General features: G+C 59.5%; 1 protein-coding gene across 1 annotated transcript in view; it reads left to right on the forward strand.

Moving 5' to 3' along the window:
- The first annotated feature begins 9,803 nt into the window (after nucleotides 1-9,803).
- The window catches only part of COL18A1 (collagen type XVIII alpha 1 chain), a 41,122-nt gene continuing 28,860 nt past the window's right edge, over nucleotides 9,804-22,065 (forward strand). Inside the window, exons 1-2 of the mRNA XM_075430135.1 lie at nucleotides 9,804-9,862; nucleotides 10,072-10,139. Of these exons, the coding sequence (XP_075286250.1) occupies nucleotides 9,852-9,862; nucleotides 10,072-10,139 (79 nt within the window). The 5' untranslated portion in view covers nucleotides 9,804-9,851. The remainder of the gene's footprint in view (nucleotides 9,863-10,071; nucleotides 10,140-22,065) is intronic.

Consider the following 22,065-nt stretch of genomic DNA (forward strand, 5'->3'; position numbering starts at 1 on the left):
GGAAGGAGGAAGGACCAGGTACCATGTTTGCAGAGAAGTTTCATCAGAGCCCAGAGTACCTCCAACAACTGGTTTCTTTGCGTCTGTGAAATCCCAGGTACATCTGGGTCACCAAACTTTGGAAAATGTCATTTGGTGGCCAAGGTTGACTTGCTAATTTTCTCTTCTAGGTTCTTGGCTTTCAAGGGTCCTTGGCACTCTCCTAGTGAATGCACAGAGGGGTCACAACCCCTGGAGATGCTCTTTTGCCTTCACAGCAGATGGACAGGAGAAAAAAGCCAACTTTCCTACCCACAAACTGTAGCAGAAGAAATGAAGCACGTGAGTGTCCAGCTGTGCTGCCAGGGCGATGTGCCAAAAAGTCAACTTCGGGGACTGGGGGCCAGGCAGAGGGGGCTGCATCTTCTCTGGGGCCCTCGGTGAGGCTGGGAGTGGTAGAGGGCAGGGGAGTCGTGAAACCACAGCACAGATAAGCAGGTGTCTTTCTGCAGCAGGCAGCCATGCTCATAAATAGCAGGAAGTTTCAGATACCCTGGAAAAGCAATTTCGACTGCAGTTGGTTTTGCCACACACAGGGGGTGGTTTGGTATCTGTGCCTGGAGGGCGTGCTGCTTCTCCAGCTTGCCAAGCGTGTCAGTCCTCCGCGGGGTCAGGGCACTCACCTTGCCGGTGCCTTGCCGGCAGCACCCACCGAGCAGGAGCAAGTGGGAAGCATGCCTGTGGGGATGCATCTGCAGGTGTCTTTCCATGCCAGGAAGGCTGGAGATGGGCTTTTGTGGGAAAGCCTAGTGTCTCACCCGAGCACGTGAGCCCAACAGCTGGATCTTTGAGAAGCAATTTCAGATTTAAAGAAAAATCAATCACAGGGGGCAGTGATACCAGCCCAAGGATCCCCCAGCGCCATGCAGCCTGCACATCAGGAGCCTCCTCCTGCCCGCTACCAGCAGTGACAGGCACCGCTTGGGAGCAGAGAAGGGAGGATGGAGAGCTGCAAACCCACACCTGTGTCTTCTAGATGCTGCGTTTGGGGACAGCTGTGACACCTGAAAGAGAAATGGAGCAGGACCAGCCCTTTCCCTGTGGCAGTCAACCCAGGCATGGGAGGGGAGTGGAGAAGGACCCTTCTTCCCCAGCTTCAGGGGACGCAAGGGCAGAAATGGAAGTGCAGAGCAAGCCTTCAGGGGCCAAGTTTGCACCTTGTTTCACAGCCGGGGGTGGGAGGGTGGGGGGACGAAATTTGGCAGCTCGCCCTCTTTGGAAAGCGTCCAGCTGCCTGAGGAGAAATTCCTCACATAGCTTTGCTGTGAAGAAAGTGCTGACCTGTTTCGGGGGCGTTTGCTGAGCAAGTGAAGACGAGCCAAAGGCAACTCGTAAGTGGTGGGAGAAGATGGCTCGTTTTCTCATCACCGGGGTTAGGCAGCAGGTCAGGCTCTTTGGGAAAAGCCGTGCCTGGTGGCACTTGGTTTGTATGCCATAAGTAACTCCGTCAGGATGCCCTGATGCTCGCTGCCTTCACGCAGGGCAGAGAAGCTGACGGTGCCGCGCCGTGCGGTGGTTAAGTGTCAGAGAGTGAGCTGGCAGCTACGTGCAGGCTGCTTGGCCAGGCGCTGGTCTGCAGGACCTGCCCGTGGTGCTCTCTGAAACCCTGCCAGTCCCAGGGGTGGAACCCAGGAAACATGCGGAGAGCTGGAGTCTCAGGGTGGGGATGAGATGGCGGGTGGGAGAGGGGGCCTTTAGCTGTGGTAGGACTTGGAGCATCTCTTGGGATGCAAGGGACATGCACAGGACAGAGATGCTGTTCCTTCATCGTAACGTAAGCAGGCTGCTGGCTCTGATAACCGCAGTGCCAGAGTATTTAAACCAGAAGCAGGTGGGGGGGAAAAAGCACCTGGTCTGGCCTGCTGGGAGTGATGTGGGGAACGCAGCTCATGTTCGGTACGCTTCTGAAAATGCCAGCAGGGAAATTAACAGCGTAACTGCAATAAATAAGGAAGGCAAATCAGATCCCCTGCAGCCCCAGGGGAGCAGTCAGTGCATGTCTGGGCAATGGAGCAAGGGCAAACCTACAAGTGCTCCCACACCATTGCCAGACAACTAAAGGCAGCTACGTAGGGATTTTAGGGGAGGCTGTAATAAGGGGACACTTCAATGACCCACTCACGGACTAGATCGAAGTGTCAGGGGACGAGACGTAACGATAACACTTTTGAATGTGGTACCTGGTGCCAGCCCCCTAGAAGCAGTCTGAGAACCACCAGGAAAAGATGCTCTTCTGGATCTGCTCTTGCACAGCATATGGGACTTAGCTTGGGAGGGTCTGGGCCAGCTGTGATACCACTTGGTTTTAATTTTATGGCAAGAAAGAGCAGGCTGAATAAATCTAGCACGTAGTTAATTGATTTCAAGAGAAGATACCATGTAAAAATGAGGAAATGTGTCAAAAAAGAAAAAAACAGACCAATCCCAAACCTCTCAGCAGTGTGGTCCAGAAAGCCAGAGGGCTCCAAGCTGCCTGGAGGCTGCAGAAAAAAACGCCGTATTAAGAGCCTCAGTAAAACATGGAGCAAAGAGCGAATAGGGTAATCCCATAAAGCCCCCACACAGCTGACGGGAAAGAATGAGAAGCACAGGATAAAGGTTGATGCTGAAGAGCAGAAGGTCTGCCAAAAGAACAGGAAAGCTGAAAAAATGCAGCAAGTCAAATATGAAGGGGGAAGCAAGAAGGCTTGGAGCAGGCTTGAGGAGTGGCCTGCTAAATGGGCTCAAACCAGTGGTGAACAGCTCAGCAAATCTAGGACCGGGACCGGGAGGTGAGCAGGGTGGGCAAGGATGGGATGACCACAGAGCTCACAGGTCTTTGCCCTGGGGGCATTCCCACCCCCACCTGTCCCAGCTCATTTTTTTTTTCTCCAGACAGGTGGGAAGAGCTCATAAATTGGAATAGAAATCCTGTCGGTGTTATCCTGGAGAGACAAGCTAAACGTCGGTCAGTCCTGGACATCTTGGAGGTGACCAGCACCATCTGGGCCAGAAAGGGGTGGGGCACATTGACTGTCAGCAAGTTAGGTCCTAGCACTAACCTATGCAAGGTGGGTATGAGGATCCTTGAGCGCGGGGAGCCTCACAGGAGCAGCCCTTCCTGGTGGCCAGACTCCCTCCCAGGCTGCGGGAAGCCTGGCAGCTCAGTGCATCCTGGCATGGGGAACCGGGGCAGAACATCAGGGCATCCAGCGGCTGAGCAGCCTGGGGCGGTCTGGTCCCTTAGAGCCAGCCAGAACAAGCTCCTCGGTGGGGAGCCGGGAATTTGCACTTCCCAGGGAGGACACAGCTCTTATTTTGAGTCTTGCTGGAGCAAAGAACTTCAATATCTTTGGTTTTTTTCCCTCCCCCCAGCTGAGTCAGAGTTGACTGTTCCTCTCCAGGGGAGATGCTGAGTGCAGTCTGGGAGAGAGGAGGTGAGAACCTCCGGGCTGCTGGGAGAATCCTTAAGGAAGCAGCACTGCCATATGCCAGGGCCTTCAGTTTTGGGGCTGTCTGCTCGTGGCGTTACAGGGAAAACACAGGAATGCTCCACCACCGACACAGCATCCTCACGGCCCTCCTCCAGCCACCACCTCGCACAGCAACCCGCATCCTCCTGCCCATGTCCCGCTCCCCGTGCCTGAGCCAGGGACAGCCACAACTTACAGCCCATCAACGCTGCGCCTGGCAAGCCGGCAGTGATGCTTGCAGGGCTCTGCCCGGAATGGCAGCCTTGGCTCAGCCCCGTTACCGCACCAGACTCGGCTCTCTCCTGGACACCTTGTCTTGCCTGGCCTGATTTCAAGGCTCTCCCTTGAGCAAGCACCTGTCTGTTGGTACAGGAAGGAGGAGGAACATGCTCTTTTTCTCATGTTAAAACTGAACTGCTTTTCAAGAGGTCTGTCTGAAAGGGCTGGGGGAGGGAAGCAGGAATCCGGATGAGTTTGCTTGCTCTGTGGCTGCGGCCCCGGGTCACACCTAGCAGGGCGGGCGGGCATTGGTTTGAATTGCACTGCAGTTTCTGGGGGAAAACGGGTAGGTTGGTGTGTGAGGAGAGCTTACCGGAGCACAGCACCCACAGACAGGCCATGTGAGGGGAGGGTCTGGGGGAGCCATCCTGGCCGGGAGCTGGAGGCTGCTGGTGGCCATAAGAAGGGCATGGAGGGGCCGGAGCTGGCAGCCAGGCTGTCCCAGTGTGGGAGGACTCAGTTCAGGCATCACAGCCGACCGAGGTGCTTGGGGGAAGACTTCGGGAGCTCTCCCAGCCTTGCTGGGTTTGGTGGAGCCGGAGACGGCTGGTGCGCCCTGCGAGCCCCAGCCCTGCAGAGGGATGGGGTCTTTGGGCAGAGCACACACCTGGGAAGGGGCAGCGGGTGACCTGGTGTCCTCCCCTGGGTGGGTGACGGGGGCACAGGCTGGCACGCATGTCCACGGCAGTGACAAGAGGTGCTGCTGGGGGAATGCCGTGAGCCTGGCTGCTCTCCGTGGGCTGGTCCCCTCGTACTCTCGTAGCGTCTGTAGTCATCGCATTGGGGATATCGGTGGGGACGCGCCTGTCTCGGGTCTTTAGGACCTGTTCACAACCATGAATTTCTCTCCTCCCTTCCTAGCTGGTCCTACCCACCTCCCCATCCTACTCTGGCAGCAAGCGCTGTGGCTGGGGACAGAAGACGCCTGCTGGGACCTGCTCTCAGCTGAGCCTCAGCAAGTGCCCCCGATGCTGGTGTTGCAGGCTGCGGTGAGTAACAGCTTCACATCCACCTTGCCCACCGGCTCTGGCAGCATGTAGCCCTCCATCGTCCCCCGCTTCCTCCCCTCCTCTCCTCCCAGAGCCCCCGCCGGGTGGTCTTGCCCTTCAGGCAGCTGCTCCATCCCCTCCGTTGTTGCAGATGCTCCTCACCCCAGCTCTGACAGGTCCCTCTCAAGCTGTGGGGGACCAGACCTTCACCTCGTACCAGGGATGCGGAGGCACCAAGGTTTCACGAGGCTCCAGAGCTCTCCACCCTGCTTATTTTCCACTGGCGGTGTACGAGCACGACTGGGCAGCAGGAAGGGAAACAAGTGCCATTTCCCACAGCCAGCCAAGAGGCAGAGACCCAAGGGCAAGCTGCCGGGATGAGGCATGCGAGAAGCATCCGCCTCGTCCCCTTTCCCATGAAATGCTTCTTTCGGTTCTTCGTCTGATGTGTACTGAAGTATTGATTTTCCCCTGGAGTGGATGAGTCACGCAGAAGCCGGGAGGGAGCGGGGGCTGCTGGGACACCCCAGGTGCCTGTGTTTGGCGGGGAGGCTGCATGGGAGGGAGCGGGCACTGCCCAGGGGTGCGGGCAGGGGGCAGGGAGAAGGAAGAATTCACATGGTCCAGGGGGTCGGCGCTGGCTCTTTCCCTGCCGACACTGCGCAGGGCTCCCCAGCCCTGGAATAGGAAGAGGGGTCCCTCCGCTAGCCCCTCTCCTCTTTTCCTGGGGAGGAGGTTACTGTGCGCAGAGGGGTGAGTTCTCAGCTGTGCCTCTGCTGAATTGGCGGCTGTCTGCTGGCTCTGGAGCAAATGCTCTCGCTTGCTCTTGTCTCTCGTGGGTTGCTCAGCTCTTTTATTGCCGATATCCAGCTTGAGAACGGGCCAGGCCATCTCCACCACATCGTGACTCCACCAGATGAGAGCTCTCCACAGCACGTGGCCCAGGGAGACAGGCAGTGGCTCCGGGACGTGGCCGGGGCTGGGGTCCACTGCCCACCCAGCCATGTGCGGGGGTCCAAGCTCTGCAGTGGTAGGGAGGAGGGCTGTGCCATGCAATGTGGGGGGACTGCAGACAGGAGTCTGTCCTGTCCCTGCTGAGGCAGGAGGTGATGGTGCGGCTGTCCCCAGGCCCCGGCTCGGCTCCCTGCTGAGCCGCAGCAATCTGTGCTGTCCCTTCCTCTTCGCATCCACAGGAGGGATGAGGGTGGGCTCCCGATCCTGGAGCATTTCTGCTGCCGGCCAGGCCTCCGGCCACCCCCGTAACACCTCCTTCTGCCTTCTGCAGCCCCTCACTAAAGCATCCACCAGACCTGGCTACCAGGGTTGGGTGCGGTGCTGCTGAGCTCCCAGCTTCCTGACACCCCAACCTGGTGTAGCTCATCCCCCGCCTACATGGGTGGGTAACGTGCTCCCCAATCAGCCAAGCTCTGGTGCTTGCCAGCTTTCCTCTTCTGGAGGAATATCTGGATTTCCAATTATTCCCACTCCCTTCCTGAGTTCCTTGGGTCCTTCCCAAACACCCACCTTCGTGTCTGTGCGAGCTTCACCTCCGGAAAGGAGGGATGCCTTTCGCAGACCAAGATGCTGTCATGTCATCCCTTGCCAGATCCTCACTTGAAGGTGTCAGCGGAAGGGAGAGCAGGGTGCTGCCCTTGGCAGCAGACATCCCCCCTGCACCAGCTCCTCCACCGCCATCCTGGAGGGTCTGGGCCATCAGTGGACATGGGCTTCTGAGCCAAAGCAACGGATGGGGCAGAGAGATGCAAAACTGGCTGGTGCCAGTGATTCTGAGCACTCACACCCAGGGGCTGCAGCTGGGAGAAGGTGGCTTTAACATGGACAAATGGCACATCAAAGCGGCAGGACCAGCCGCGGTCACCGCCGGGGGACTGGTGCGGATGGGACAGCCCTGCCTGTCCGTGGTTTTCTGCTCCCCTCTGCCTGCTGCAGCCTTAGTTTTTCTGCACAGATGCTTGACAAATATTGTCCTTTGCCTTCTTGTCCCTCATTGCCTGCTTGGCCCCAGTCCTGTGGCTCCCACTGCTCCCCAGCCTCCTCACTAAGCCCCCTGCCCACATTCCCACTGCAAGTCACAGGAGCATCTCAAGGCAACCGTGCAGAAGCCACAGTTTTTCAGCAGTGGCGATGGTTCCCCGTGCCCGCTGGCACCCCTGCCGCTCCCACGGCACACGGCTCACGTCTCCTCGGGCTGCCCGTCAGCCTGGGGACACTCTGCCCTTCACAGCACAGGGGCAGCCGTCGCGCCGAAGCCGTTTCGGGAGGGGGACGTGGACGCAGGCCACACGTGCCGGCCCCGGAGCCACTGCCAGGGCTGTGCTTGGGCCGTGCGGCCGGCGTTTCCAAGCCCTCCCCTCTGCCCAAAGGAGGGAAAAACAAGCCAGTCGTCCCGCAGGGTTGCCAGGGTGACATTTTTCTTTGGCTGCCGCGCTGTCCCAGCCGCTGAACTGGCAGGGGCTGTGTGCTGGGAGCTGGGGCAGCCCCTCTGTCCCCGCACTGGGGTCTCCCTGCCCAGGGCCACCCAGCAGCACGGGGCCACCAGCCGCGGGATGCAGCTGGGAGGGAGCGGGTGGGAGCCAGGCGCAGGGGCAGGGGGGACAGCGGGACCCTGGAGGAGCCGTGCAGAGATGAAAAATGCCAAAGCTTTGCTGGAGCTTGAAGCCTGCGGGGCAGAAGGGCCTTTTTGGCTGGGGTTTGGGAAGTCGCGGCTGCGAGCGACCGAGCCACCGTCAGAGCACCGCTGGTTTCCATTTGGTCGGCTTTCGAAAGAGCTGCCTCCCTGGCAGCGTGTCCCCCCCTGCGGCGGGCACTGTTTGTTTGCTTGGGAAAAGATGAGCCTCATTATCTGTCCTTCGTGGCTCTCGAACTTTAAAGCACAGCAGGAGGATATTTTACGATGGGAAACTGCCCCGGTGTCAGCCAGGCGCTTTGCGTGGAGGTCTGCTGGGGGGAGACGGCCCCACGGCGGTGGGGCCGGCGCTGGGGCAGAGACCCTCTGGCAAGGCACAGGAAAAGCAGGAGGGTGGGCTTGAACCTGCCCCGTGTCTCTCCCCGGCGAAGAAGCGCAGCGGGAGCTGGGGGAGCGCAGCCTGCCTGGGCAGAGCCCAGAGGTGCGGAGAGGAGGACGTCGGGGTTCACCTGCACCTGGGCGCAGGTTGGGGTTCACCTGCACCTGGCTCGCAGCACCCAGCGATAACATCTCTGCTCTCGGTGGCTGTGTGGGAAGGTCCGGGAGGGTGGTTGGGGTGGCCCCGGCCGCGTTGGCACCTCCTGGCCCGTGTGGTGCTGGCAGCGATAGGAAGGGCCAGCGCCGCGTTTCCACGCTGAGCTAGAGCCATGCCCGGAGCAGCTGCCTGTGGCCTCTCCCACCCCGCAGGAGCATTTACCTGCCCGCTCCCACCAAGCCCATTAAAAGCCGGCTCGCTTTGAAGACACCGCAGCTATCAGGGAGGATCATTTTCTGTTTTCAGGATTTTTTCCAAGCACCATCCTTGCCCCGGGACTCTCCTCCCACTTGCTCCGCGCTCCCCGGGCCCAGCACCACCACGACTCCTCCTGCAGCCCATCCACCCCGCGAAAAACCCTGCGTGAAATGGCAGCCCGGTGACTCAGGGCTGCCACGTGTTGCCTTTTGTGCAGCCCAGGTACTCGGGCAACGCACTTCAGCGTCTACCTGGAGGAAAGGAATCCAGCTGCGGGAGGAGAAAGGGGCGGTAAATCACTCAGCATCCAGCTGGGAAAGAGTGAATTTAACAGTCCCGACTGCGTGAAATCGTTCTGCACCCAAACAAAAGACGGCTTCGGTGTCTATTCATCGCTCTCAGACCGGGGTCGTGCCGAGGGGCTGCCTTTGGCTCGGCGGGGCAAGGCGCGGTTAAAAGATTTACAGCTAAAAGACGGATATCGATAGCGTGCACCTCCGCGGGCACGGAGCCGAGCAGCAGGATGTCGTGGTTTATTCTGCTAGATCCAAACCGTGGCTCAGACTAAACACCGCCTCTGCCATCCGTGAATCACTTCTAGATACCCTGGAAGTTTCCAGGGCTTGGATTTCAGAAGCTTGCTTGCCGCGGGGCACTAAAACGCTGCGGAAGACAGAGCGAGGTGTGGCAGGTTTCGTGGGGATTATCCTGCCCTCCGCGGGGCTGGAGGGAGGTGAAAGCTGGGGGTAAGGGGAGGAGGTGGAATAACCCCTTTCCCTGCATGGGAGAGGTGAGGTGAGGTGCGCTGCCGGTGCTCCGGCCCCCCAGCACGGGCTGTCCCGGGAGGGTGCCCAGGGGCCCCCCGGGCCCCCCGTCCTGCCGTGCTGGGCCGGATTCATCACAGGAACAGCTAGAGCAGCAGGGGAGGGCTGGTGGGGTTCCCAGCCCCCCACACGCAGCAGGGAGCAGCGAGGGGCTGCTGGGGTAGGGAAGGGCCAGGAGAGGAGGATGTGGGGTGCCCAGGCGGGAGCACCCTTCCTTCCCCGCTGGGTGCCCCCGGGGCTTGGGTAGGGGAGAGGAGTGGGAAGGAGCTCAGCCCGCTGATTCACCCCCTCCTGCAGAGAAACCCGCGGGCTCGGCGGTGGAGCAGGCGATGCCGGGGCAGGTCCGGCCCTCCGGTACCCTTTGGGGGCGAGGGGATGCTCCCTGGGGGAGCCAGGGGATGCTCCTTGGGGGGGGCGAGGGGATGCTCCTTGGGGGAGGTGAGGGGATGCTCCCTGGGGGGGGCGAGGGGATGCTCCCTGGGGGAGCCAGGGGATGCTCCCTGGGGGGGGCGAGGGGATGCTCCCTGGGGAGAGATCCGCGCCGTGCCCCCCGCACACCGGCTGGCGGGGGAGCCCCGGGGGGGTGTCCCCGACCCCCCTCCCGGAGCTCAGCGGCCGTGCGAGCCCCGGCACCGGGGTCTGGGGGCGGGCTGAGCACCGGCCCCGCCGCTCCCGCTCCGCCGCCAGCCCGGGGCGGGTCGCCCCTCCCCTCCCCTCCCCTCCCCTCCCCTCCCCTCCCCTCCCCTCCCCTCCCCTCCCCTCCCCTCCGTCCTCTCCTTCCCCTCCCCGGGCCGAGCCGAGCCGCGCTGCCGGCACCGAGCGGGCACCATGCGCCCAGGGTGAGCGACGGGGCTGGGGGGCACCGGTATACCGGGGAGGGGGGGACCCGGCGGACCCCGCAGCTGGGGTTCGCGGAGAACTCCGGTGCAACGGGAGCGCCGAGGGGTACCCGGATAGCGCGGGGACCCCCGAGGTGCCGGGGAACCCGCGGGCGGGGGTCGCACCGGCGGCTGGGTAACCCCCTCGCTCTCTGCTTCCCTTCCCGCAGGTGCCCCCCTCGGCGGCTGCTGCTCGGGCTCTTTGTCCTGCTGGTCCCCGCCGCTGCCCAGGAGCCCGGTAACGTGCGCGGGATGCTGGGGAGATTGGGGGGGGGGTCCCTGCCGCCGTTCCCGGGGTCCCGGACCCCCTCTCTGTCCCGAAGCCCCCCGCCCTCAGGGATGCGGTGCGAAGGCAGCCCCGCTCCCCAGCAGGCGTAGGGTCGCGTCTCCCCGAATGCTGCGCCGGCCCGTGGTCCTCAGTGAGGGGTGGGGGGGGGTGTTCCCCACCCCCACCACGCACCCCTTCAACGGCCGCGTCCACCGTGGCTGCTGACGGTGGCAGGGTTGGGGTCCCGTGTGCCCCGTCTCGTCGAGGGGGTCTGGGGAAGGATGGCGGGGTAACGCTGTGCCGGGCAACCCCCGAGAGAGATGCCAAGGAGGGGTGTGCGCGGGGGCTTTACCGGGGTGCGGGGGGTTTGTCCGGAGCGCTCTGGCTGTGGGACAGACGGGAGGGTGTCACCCCAAATCGGCCGTGCTCCACGTGTTGGCAGTTCCTGCAGAAGTCCCCCCCGTGACTGCGTGTCCTTGGAAGCGTTGCGAGCCGTAGGGAGCCACGGGCGCTTGCCCCAGGGATGCCACACCTCCCATGCCACTCGCCGGCTTTCCCCTGCCTTCGGGGCTCGGCAGAACAGCCCCCCCATCTCCTCTGAAGTTCCCCATCTCCTCTGAAGCTCCTCATGCCCTGGGAGAGGGGAATTCAGCGCTGACTCAGCTTTCCAGCCCTTCTTTCCCCACGGGGCACGCGAGTTAGTTCTCCCACTGCCTGAGAGCACGAGCTGCCTGTTTTCTTGGTGAACTTTACCTCCCCGCCGGGGAAGCTTCCTCCCGGCTGCCAAGCCGGTTTGGAAGCCCTCCTCCCCTTGCAGCCGGTCTCTGGATGCGTGCCCGGCGCGAGGTGGCGGAGAGAGCCACGGCCGACACGGGGAGCCCCCAACCCCGCTTCTGTCCCAGGAGCCCCGTCCGCAAAAGCAGCTGAGCTGCAAGCCATCATCCAGAACCAGGCGAGGGTGGCTTTCCTCCGGGGGTGATGTTCTGGTTGTCTTCTGCTTGCGCTGAGCGTTGTCAGCATGCCAGCAATGGCTTGTGGTCCTCTCTGTCATCGTGGGCTGGGCGGGATGTGTTGGTAAGTGGCTGCCCGCGGTACGGGCGAGCTGGAAGTCGGACAGGCGCTGGGCCGTGAAATCGGTGGATTATTTACTGGAGCAAGGCTTCGTGTCATCTAGGAACAGCTCGGGCATGGCTGCACGGAGGCTGGCTCCATGGTGGGGATGCCCAGCACTCCCAGAGCGTGTCTGGGAACACTCGGAGAAGTTCTCGAAGTGCCCCGGGCTGGGTTTGTGACGCAGCTTTCCATGGCGTGGGTGCCTCCCCAGGGACCGCAGGAACAAAGCTCCCCTTGGAGGTCTCTAGAGATGGGAACATCATTCCCATGTGAAATCCTGAATTGTCTATTTTAGGTCTCTGGAGACCATCCAGCACGGCCGAACTGAGCTGGAGGGCCGGGAGCTGGTTTCACAATGACTACTCAGAGCTACCCGTGCCCTTCCCAGCCCACTCTCCACCAGCATCCCGGCTCCCCAGCTCGGCATTGGGCACGTGGGGCTGGCCAGGACCCCTTGCCAAGCTGAAGCTGTACCCACCCACACCTTTGGGGACCCCAAGGAGGTTTCACGTGGCACGCAGAGGGGTTAAACGTCGGGGAAGCACCGCCGGCGCCGGTCACCACTGGCAGGGAGGTGCCCGTTTCACCCAGCTGACTTGGCCGTCTCCCAAAGGCAGGCTGCGAATCGGGTTTTGAAAGAATTTGCAAGAGGGTTGGTGTGACTTTTTTTCCTTTCTTTCTGTGTGGTTTTCTTTTTTTTTTTTCTCCTTCCCTTGGTTCAATGTCCAAGGACTGCAGGGCCTGTTCTGCCAGCCCTCCTTTGTGATGGCTCCTGGGGAATGTTTGCTCTGAAGGCCGTCCTGGCATGGAGATAACCTTTCTGTTTATCTGCCTGCCTTGCAAATTTGGGGGCTTAGCTGCCAACAGCTGGTCTTAGCTCTTATCACCAGATCTGTGGGATTCCTCACCAAGGGCACGTAGCCACACAGGGGATGGGGATGCTGCGGGGATGCTCCTGTGGGACTGGTCCTGGGAGCACGGGGGGAATGGTGACCATACAGGGCTGCGGGTGTACCCCGTGCATGGGGCAGCAGCCTGGGCTGGGTCAGACACTGGAGAAATCCTCGTTCCCAGGATGAGGGACAACGCTGGGGCACGTCCCTGGAGATGGGGGATCCCCACCACTAAGGATTTACAAGGCTGGCCAGGGTCGCCCCAATCAGATGGTACAGACGGCCTGATTTCATTCATCTTCTCTCGGGCTGAGTTTCTCTGCATCAGCTGGGGCTGGCGTGGGCTGGCACCCCCAGATCTCAGCTGGTGATGATGAGGAGGATGCAGGCAGCACCTGGGAAGCTGAGCTGCGGCCTCATGCTGTTAAATATAGCAGGTGCTGGAGCCGCTTGCTGCTGGCGTAGAGGCTCGTGCCTGACTTTATTTCCGCCTTCAGTGGCTCTTCGGTCTCAATGGCTGGGATTCCTCACAAGCACGTGCCTTCGGAGATGACACGGGTGCCCTGCAAAGCGATTTACAGCCTGTGACAGAACTGCTTTGGCATCGGCGCCTGGGGATTTTTGACAGGTGGATCGGAGCTTTTGCAAACATTATTTTAAGGATTTCTGCTAAAGACTGGGAGGAGGGCTGTGGGGAATCGGCCATGGGCAGCACCCACCGAGTTCAGCTTGGGGAGAGTTGGCACCTCTCAGCTCTGACAGCATCGCTTGGGCTGGTGCAACAGGGGAGGATGCTTTGCTCAAGAGGCTCTGCGGGCTCTTCATCTCCTTATCAGCTGGCAGGACTTCTGTTTGCAAAACCTTATCTGAGCCACTGCTCACTTGCTGTGGGAGGTGGTAGGCAGGGAGAGCCGCCCCGGGCTGCTGGCAGCTGGAACGAACCGAGCCTGTGGATGTCTCCCTGCAGCACCACTGGATGCTCCCGGGGCTCCTGGTCCATCCCCTGGCAGAAGGATCGCATCCCTCCCGCCCATCCTGAGGACGTGAAGCGGCCATGCTCGGATGGCACTTTGGGGCTGGAAACTCAATTTTAAAAAGAGTCTGAGCAGTCCTGCAGAGCAGCTGCACTCCCAGGCAGGAGTTGTTTTCATATCCCGTGAGGCAAGCAACAATTTCAAGCCCCAATCCTAATTTTCTCGGTGGTTTTGCAGCTCTGTACGTGAACTCAGTCCATCCACAGCATCCTTCTCCCAGAACTCTGACTTGATTTTAGGTTTCCACGTGGGGAAAGGGAGCAGCCCACGTCTCTCTCCTAACTCTGCATGGTCATGGGTGCCTGGGAGCTTCCCTCCTGCTGGTGCACGTCCCTGGGAGGATGAGGAGACGAGCTGCTTTTCCCGGTGGCCGCTGGAAGATCCTGCACACATACACAGCCAGAACCTGAAGAAGTGGGGTTTCTGCCCTGAAATGCAGCCTCTTTGTGGCATTGCTGCTTATTTATTCTGTCCTGTAGCTGGAATAACCTCGTCTTACAGTGTTTATGTCGATATAATTTGGGTGCTCTTAAATAGCAAACCTGAGCACTTGAGAAAGGCAGAGGAACACATTTTGCAATCCCAGTGCAAGCGCTATCGCAAGGCTTAAAAAAACCCAGGCAGATAACTGTGCTGCTGGGAAAGAGTCTTTTCTCTAGTGGGGGGATGTCACAGCTTCTTTTTAAGGAGGCAGGAGCGTGTGGGGCAGGGAGCAAGCACAGGCGGTGAGGACTGATCCGGAGCCGCATCCTCCCCTGGGTGCGGAGCCTGCAGAGGATGCTGAGAACCCGGGCGCACGGGTGATGTGTCTGCTGCTGTTTGCAGACCAGCCTCCTGGGCAGCCCGAGGGGTGGCTGGTGGAGCTGAGGTCTGCCTTCGGTCCTTCAGGGTAGCCAGGGAGGGCTTTTCTCACCTGAGCTTGTGCCATGGGATGCCACTGTTGTGTCCTCTGGCACAGCTGGGTCTTATCGCAGCAGCTCTGGGACGAAGCTCCCAGGCACATAGGGAAACCTGCTCTTCTGTGGAAGCCCAAGGCGTCTTGCCCTCGTGCGTCTGCAGTCTTACTAATTTACCTGCTATTGCTTTATCATAGAATCACAGAATGGTGTGGGTTGGAAGGCGCCTTTGGAGATCACCTTGTCCACCCCCCCTGCCATGGGCAAGGACATCTTGCACAAGGTCAGGTTGCTCAAAGTCCTGTCCAATGTGACCTTGAACACTTTCAGTGATGGGGCATCCACAGCTTCTCTGGGCAAGCTGTTGCTGTGTCTCGCCACCTTCATCATAAAATCATTTCTTCCTTACCCCCAGTTTAAACCTACCATCTTGATTTAAAACCATTGCCCCATGTCCTGTCACTGCAGGCCTTGCTAAAATGTCTCACTCTGTCTTTCTTGTAAGCTCCGTTTATGTACTGAAAGGCCACAATACGATCTCCCTGGAGCCTTCTGTTCTCCAGGCTGAGCAACGCCAACTCTCATAGCTTTTCTTCACAGGAGAGGTGTTCCAGCCCTTGGATCATTTTCATAGCCTGTGGACCCTCTCTAACAGGTCCACATGTTTTCTGTGCTGGGGAGCATGGAGCTGGACGCAGTGCTCCAGTTGGGGTCTCAGGAGAGTGGAGCAGCGGGGGAGAATCCCCTCCCTCGACCTGCTGGCCAAGCTTTCTACCTGCTCCCGCTCTCGTTTGCAGTCTTAGTTTAGGTTACCCCGCTAAGGGCATACCCCCTTCCTTGTGAGAGGATGGGGATCTGAGATTCCTGCGTGGGAAGCCCCGTGGTCCATGCTGGTGTGCGGCCCAACAGTGCGTCCTTCCTGTGCTGGAGTACTCATGCTTCTCACCTGGGCTCCCTCCTGCTGCCTGGGGTGTCCCTGGTCTCCCATGGCTGTGACACAGGCATCCACATTAACCGGCTCAGTACGGCCCAAGCAGCTCTCCAATTCAGTAAGGTCCACGCAGAGCCCTGTTCAGCCAGGAGAGATGTACCAGGAAGGTGGACTCAAGGAGGGGTGCTTGCCCCATGTCTGGAGAGCAGAGGGAGAAGATCGTCCATCTGCCGGCAACCTTCCCGTGTTATTCCAGCTAATGCTTCCCTGCCTCGAGAGATGCTCTGAGCTTGGGGCTGCTTTGCAGAGGGCGATGTTTCTTGGAGGACACATGGAGAGGGGGAGCTGGAGGAGATGAAGGAGGGACGGAGCCTTGCGAACTGCTCACGGGGGGCTGGCAGGGGCTGCAGCGTGGGTTTGCCGGTGAGGACTTGCCTGGACTTTACTGCTCTTGCTGTTGTTGGGTGTGTGCAGTGCTGGCTTCTCTCCTGCGCCAGTCTGGTCTGCGGTGGCTGTTCGGGATGATGCTCTAAACCCTTAAATAACAATCCCAGCGAGTGCACTGTGTCTCTTCCAAACTCTGATAGTTTACCAAGAAAAGAATTAATTCTGGCATTTCGGTAGAGAGTTCAAAGCGCTGAAGGAGACATCTGGGATTAAGTATCGGATGTGTATCAGCAGACCAGAGGTATGGGATTAATAAAGCATTTTAACGATCTTCTAGCGTATCTGATGACATTTGAGAAAGTGCTGGAGATGAACCCTTTCCAAGAGCGTCCTGCGCATCGCTCTGGCTGCTTGCGCAGCCTGGAGGCAGCATCTCCTGGAATGGATGGAGGGCTCCACTTCACCCCGTGGCTCCATCTCTGCTCTGCCATCAGTGGGACGCTCTCAGTGGCTCTCCTGTCCTCCAGCCACGCTCCTCATCCCTTGGGTACCAATGTGGGTGGAGCAGCGGTGCTGCTGTCCTCTGGGAAGACGTGCCCTGCCCTGCTGAGAGCTGATGCTCAGAGGAGGCACTGATAGGTGAGAGGTGGTGGAGTAGAAACCTGCAACGGTGTTGGCCTTGAATATAGAGGAGTGGGAGAAAGTCCCTGACTTTGTGGATGGAGAAAGGTACGTGGTAGCAGCACATGTGTGGTTTTTGGCTTTTAATGTAGGACTTGATTAGCCTAGAGAGCTTGTTGCCAAAGATATAATTGAAACAAGGAGCTCAAAGGGATTAGAAAATGATTTGGACATTTGTACAGCTAATGGGGGCTTCCGGCGTTGCCTTAATGTGGATTTGGAGCCAGTGGGAGAAACGTGAGAGCGGAGGCTGTGGGCGTGGGGAGAGCTGGAGCGGGCTCGAGGGCAAAAATGCGTTGTGTCGGGTGGGAGCGAGCAAAGAACTGGAAGGACACGGTGGGGGTGGGAACCAGCAGAAACTAGGAAACTCATGGCATATAGACTCTGTGGGCTGTCCATCCGGATTTGGGCTAATGCAGAGTTGCTCCTGCACTTGTGAGGCCATCTCCTGTGCTTGGAAAGCTTGGCTCCACTACTAATGAGCGAGAAGCCTTCGTTAAAGAGCAAGCCATTGGGTATCTTGTTGCGACGTTGCAGCCTGGTGTCCCACATCCCTCCTGGAGACCAGGAGCAGGGTTGCCTGCGAGGTGGACGGCAGCTTGGTGGCACGGCCGGTGGGTTGCCTCGGCGGTGCTGGGTGCATTTGCCAGCTCTGCCCACATAATTCCACGTCTCGGCGTCGTGTTTTCTGTGTCTCTGCTTGATTTCCTTCCCAGCCAGCGTGTGCGAGAGCAGGCCAAAAAACCTCGGTGGCCTTGAGGCACAGTTGATAAACCCTTTGGGGGTGAAGGGATGGCTCTCACAAACCAGAAGTGGGGTGGCTTTTGCCTCCTGGGAAGTGCTGGAGGTTGGAGGGGGAGCATGAACCCCTGGTCCAGGGCTGCAGGATGGGGCTGCTCCGGGGACAAGGCTCTGGAGACTTGCTGTGCTCCCGGCTTTGACCGGCCACGCTGTTTGGCAGGAGCATCCCCAGCACTGGGGGCTTTCTCAGCGAGCAACATCTGGTCCGGAACATCCCGTGTCTGCTGGTTTTCAGTTGAAAAGGTTGCTTTTGTGGAATTTTTATTGCTTTTTTTGGCATCGCCTCCCAGCCATTTTCTAAGATGGAAATTGCTCATTAGTGGATTTTATTGTATTTTTATTTTATTCCCAAACTCGATGTGCTGGTTTGCCACTCCCAGGGGACTGGAAGGTCGGCCTGTTCCTCTGACCCTGTCCCCAGGTTGTGGGAGGCTGTTCGAACAGCCTGGGGTCAGAATAGCAGCCAGGGCACCTGGATTCTGCAGCTCACTAGCCCAGTGTCACCATCCCCATGCTCTCCCCACCATCCCCATGCTCTCCCCACCATCCCCATGCTCTCCCCACCATCCCCACTGGCATAAATCTCTGTCAGCCTGACAGCCCTTGAAGCTATCTCTAATTTTATAATTCAGAAGTAAGCCACCTGCCTCCCCTCCAGTAAAAGCTGTAGTCAAACAAATTATTTTTTTTCCAGCCTCCTCGTTAGTCTGTAACTTAATTGAGTCGGGGATTGTTGACTTTTGGATAAACAGCACCTTTCTGATAACCCCAGATAAGCTGGCGGCTGCGCCCACGCCGTGGATGGTGGCCTGGGTCCCGTCCGCTTTCCCTCCAGCCTGGCTCAGGCAGTGCCGCATCGGGGTGCATCTCCCAGGAGGGCAAGGCAAGGAGATCCGTGTTTGTTGGGTGCAGGAGGCTTTGGCCGTCGCTCCTGCCGGCGGGTGCCAGGCTGCCGCTGCTGGACTGGGGCTCCGTGTTCGTTCTGATTTACAATAGGTTGTATTATTTATATATATTTATTTATTAAATGGACAGCGATGTGGGATGGGGGAAGGCAAGGGGCTGCCAGAAGCCATGGGCTTCCCCCTGATGCCAGTGTGGGACTGGTGCCTCTGGTGAGATGGGTGTTGCTGGGGTGTTCTGCTGCGCCTGCCAGCAGCGGGATTAACAGGGTCCCCAGGGAAGGGGTGACGTGGACCCCTCCCCTAAGCACCTATGGTCCAGGTTAGGGGGGTGATGCACGTGAGTCAGGGTAGCAAGGCACCCACCAGTGTGTGAGGGTGAAGGTGAAATGGCGTCCTGTCTTGCTCTAAACCAGGCTGCACAGGCATCTTTTTGTCTCGATCGTTCCCCTCTGGCCCTGAAATGGTCTCCAGAGGGGCCAGGACCCTCATCTTGGGGAAACCTCAGCATGGGGCTGGGTGCGGATGGAGACCCTGGACTCAGCCTCGGAAGTGGGCACCCACACAGCCAGCCTGGTCTGGGGATGGAAGCCACTCCTGAGGTTCCCTGACAAACCCCAGCATGGGGTCATCTCCCCACTCCCTCCCGGGGAGCCTCCCTCGGATGCCCACCCGCTCTCAGCGCCGTCTCCAGGGATGCAGTACCTGTATCCGCAGTCCCTCCTTCCTTTTGAGGGGCTGTGCTGCGGCAAGGGGACAGGCTTGCCCAGACCCAGGACCCATGGGTGACCCGGAGCCCCGGGACACTTTGTGTTACACTCTCACTGGTGCCAGCGTCCCCAGCTGGGTCCTGAAACAGGAGAAGGGCTTGTAGTGGCTACTCTCCCACGTGCCAAGACCGTAAGCCTTCAATCCAGCCTTCGTTAGCACGTGCTCGTGATTAATAACTGCCTTGCCTGGCTCACGAGATGAACTGGCGCTCCGTTCGCCCTGGGGAGGGGACGAGGGCTCGTGGAACCAGGAGACCCTGTGTTCTCTAAGGAGATTATCACCCACCGCGTCGGGAGTGGGGTGTCCCTCCCTGGAGCCCTGGCAGGAGAACACAGCGTGGCCATTGCCCTCCTGGGAGATGCCAGGTGAGGCCTGATCCAGCGCAGGCACGGACCAGATGGCTCAGCTCCCCGCGCCTTATCGAGGAAGATGAACCGATTCCGAGAGCGTCCTGCGCATCTCTCCAGCTGCTTGTGCAGCCTGGAGGCAGCATCTTCTGCAACTGATGGGGGGCTCCACCTCACCCTGTGGCTCCATCTCTTCTCTGCCATCAGTGGGATGCTCTCAGTGGCTCTCCTGTCCTCCAGCCACGCTCCTCATCCCTTGGGTACCAATGTGTGTGGAGCAGCAGTGCTGCTGTCCTCCGGGAAGATGTGCCCTGCCCTGCTGAGAGCTGATGCTCAGAGGAGGCACTGATAGGTGAGAGGTGGTGGAGTAGAAACCTGCAACGGTGTTGGCTGGTAGTAAATGGTCTTGAATATTGGGGAGTGGGAGAAAGTCCCTGACTTTGTGGATGGAGGAAGGTACGTGGTAGCAGCACATGTGTGGTTTTTGGCTTTTAATGTACGACTTGATTAACCCGTTGTTATTTCTGCAGCTGCTGTGGGGACCTCTGCACCCAGAGCTTGCTGTTAATCACTGTGTGGGGACAGACCTAGCACTCCAGCCCTGAAGGGCATCGTGGGGGAGTGGGGAAGCCAGAGCTGGCTCCTCAGGAGTGAGAGCCACAGCCCCGCGGTGAGCCTGGAAAGCGGCGGTCACTGGGCCACTCCTGGCAGAACGGCGAGCTGTCCCCACACGTCCCCATCCTGTGACCACACTCAGGTTGGCATCTTGCCTGCCAAAAGCACTGGAGGCCAGCCTGGGGATTTGCTCGCCCGATGGCTTTTTGCAGGGATGACTTGCATCAGGCAATGCCCCTGGGGTAGGGGACAGTGGCACTGTCAGGGTGAGCTGCTCTCCTCTACATGACCCATGGGAGGTGGCAAAAGGAGAGCTGTGGGGTTTAGGTTTTGGTGTCAGAAAGATGCCTGGAGGGAGGTTTCTAACCTTCTCCCACCAGGTAACCAGGGCACCATCTGATAAAAAAGTTTTTTATTTAACAAGCTGTTGCGTCTTTTTGGTGGGGAGTTGGAGACATCAGGCCATGAAGGTGGAGGGTGTGGGGAAGCCCTGGCATCCCCCCCGTGTGTGGTACCCAGCGTGCTGGGACGGGCTCTCCGTCGCGTTGCTCGACGAGGCAGGAGGCGGAAGGGTTTACCCTGCGGCTGCTCGATGGCTTGAGCGAGAATGCCACCCGCCGAGGTCAGCATCTGATATGTTGGGCTGGAGATAGCGTGGTTCCCTCCCAGCTGGGACGCGAGAGGGTGGTGGTCTGGTTGCTGCTGGGTCCTGTCCAGCATCAGAGCTCGGGGACAGAGGCATCGCTCGCTTGGTTGCCACCGGCTGCTGCTGACATTGGTGGCTCCTTCCCCACCTTCTCCTCCTTGGGCTCAGCTGAAAGAGTTAACGAAACCATTTGCGAGGGGCCCCCAGAGGCAACTGCTGGAGGTAATAATCTTCTTTCGGCTCTTTTTTTCTTTTCCCCTGCTAATTGCGGAGTTGACATCGTCCCCTCTCATGAAAGGCGCTTTTGTCGGCTGGGTTGCTGGGCAAAGCCTGGGCTTGGCAGCAGGTTGCAAGACCCGGGTCTGTCTCCTGCACATCCCTCTCCGGCGGCAGGTACTGAAATGGCTCTTTCAGCGACAACGGTGACCCTCCCTCCCTGGCTCCCTTCTACACACACAAAAAAACCCAACCTACAAAAACCCCTCCTTTTAGCCAACGGCTCCCGATTTTCACCCCGGTTCCACCTCACGAGCGGCGGGAAAGGTCAGCCAGTCTAGACGCTAATCCGTCAAGTGTTGTATTTCTTCGCCCGCGGGTGTCCTAGCAACAGGATTAATGCAGCGGCGTAAGGCGGGCATTGGCTGGGTCCTGCTCCATCCCGGGCCGGTGGTCCGGATGCGTGCCGCTCCGCATGGCCGGGCAAGGGGGAGAGGTGGGCTGGGCTCGGGGATCAGCCCCGGCCCTGCTCCCCGCGCCTGCCCCAGGCTCTGCCGGCAGCTCCCGCTGCTTAGATTCCGTCCAGTGGCAGGGAAATCTGGGGGACGGGTGGTAAAGCAGGCTCAGGGATATTACGGCGAGCCAGCGTCCATCCAGGGATGGGTGGGTTGGTGGTGAAGCATCTCTGCTCCCTCCCCCAGCATCAAGCCTGGTTTGGGGAGTGCGCTGAGGGGATGCTCCGTGGTCAGGTACAGCCCACCTGGTTGCACCAGCTCCACCTGGCCGCACCAGGACCTCGGGGCAGCCTGTGTCGCTGTAAATCGGACTCGTACGGTGGAAACGGGTCTCCCCGTACATCCCCGAAGCTCCGGCTGTGTGAACGGTCGCTGTGCTGGGATTGCTGTTAAGCTGCCGGCGTCTCTCTGGCCTCGGGGTGTTGCTGGTGTGGCTTGGACTGATGACCCAAAGTTGTGCGGCCACCAGTAAAACCCAGTTTGCTTGGGTAGGGAGTAAAAATGTTTCCCGTTTCTTTCATTTTGCTGTTTAATCTTTTCATTTAATCATCTAATTAATTTCATTTACATCTGTTGCTGTTCAATCTCTTGATGATCCCGGTTTGCTTCTGAGTGTTGCTGGCGGTGCTGCACCGCCCGTGCCTGGGTTCAGGGGTGCAGCGGGTGCGTCCGAGGGGTGGTGGGTGCCGCGGGGTGTTGGTGGGTGCTGCGCAGCGCGGAGGCACAGGGCAGCCACCTGCTGATAACATTGTTTTAATCTTCTTGAGTCCTTCCTCTGCTTTCCCTGCGGCCCCTTCCGGGCTTTCTCCTGCCCTGCTTTCCTCGCAGAGGGGCCGGTGAGTGTTTCCCCCACCAGCTGTGCAAGCCTTCGTCCCTTCCTTGCTGCTCCCCCCGTCTCGTTGTGCTCCAATATCCCTGAGAAGGTGGGTGCAAAGCAACCTCCTCCAACCAAAAGCGGTTTAAAGAGCAAGATCTGGGTTTAATCTTTCCCCAGCAGCCGTGTCGCCGCTCCGGCCAAGCAAGCGATGGAGAGGACCCGAGTACCGGCACAACCCTGGGAGCTCCTCCAGGCTTCAGCATCCCTCGAAGCGGGGCGCTGGTCCGGTGGCGGGGCTCACCCCCGAGGTGCTGGAGCCTCCGCGCTCCGG

Source organism: Opisthocomus hoazin, chromosome 9 (genome assembly GCF_030867145.1).
Source record: "Opisthocomus hoazin isolate bOpiHoa1 chromosome 9, bOpiHoa1.hap1, whole genome shotgun sequence".
Classification (NCBI taxonomy): domain Eukaryota; kingdom Metazoa; phylum Chordata; class Aves; order Opisthocomiformes; family Opisthocomidae; genus Opisthocomus; species Opisthocomus hoazin.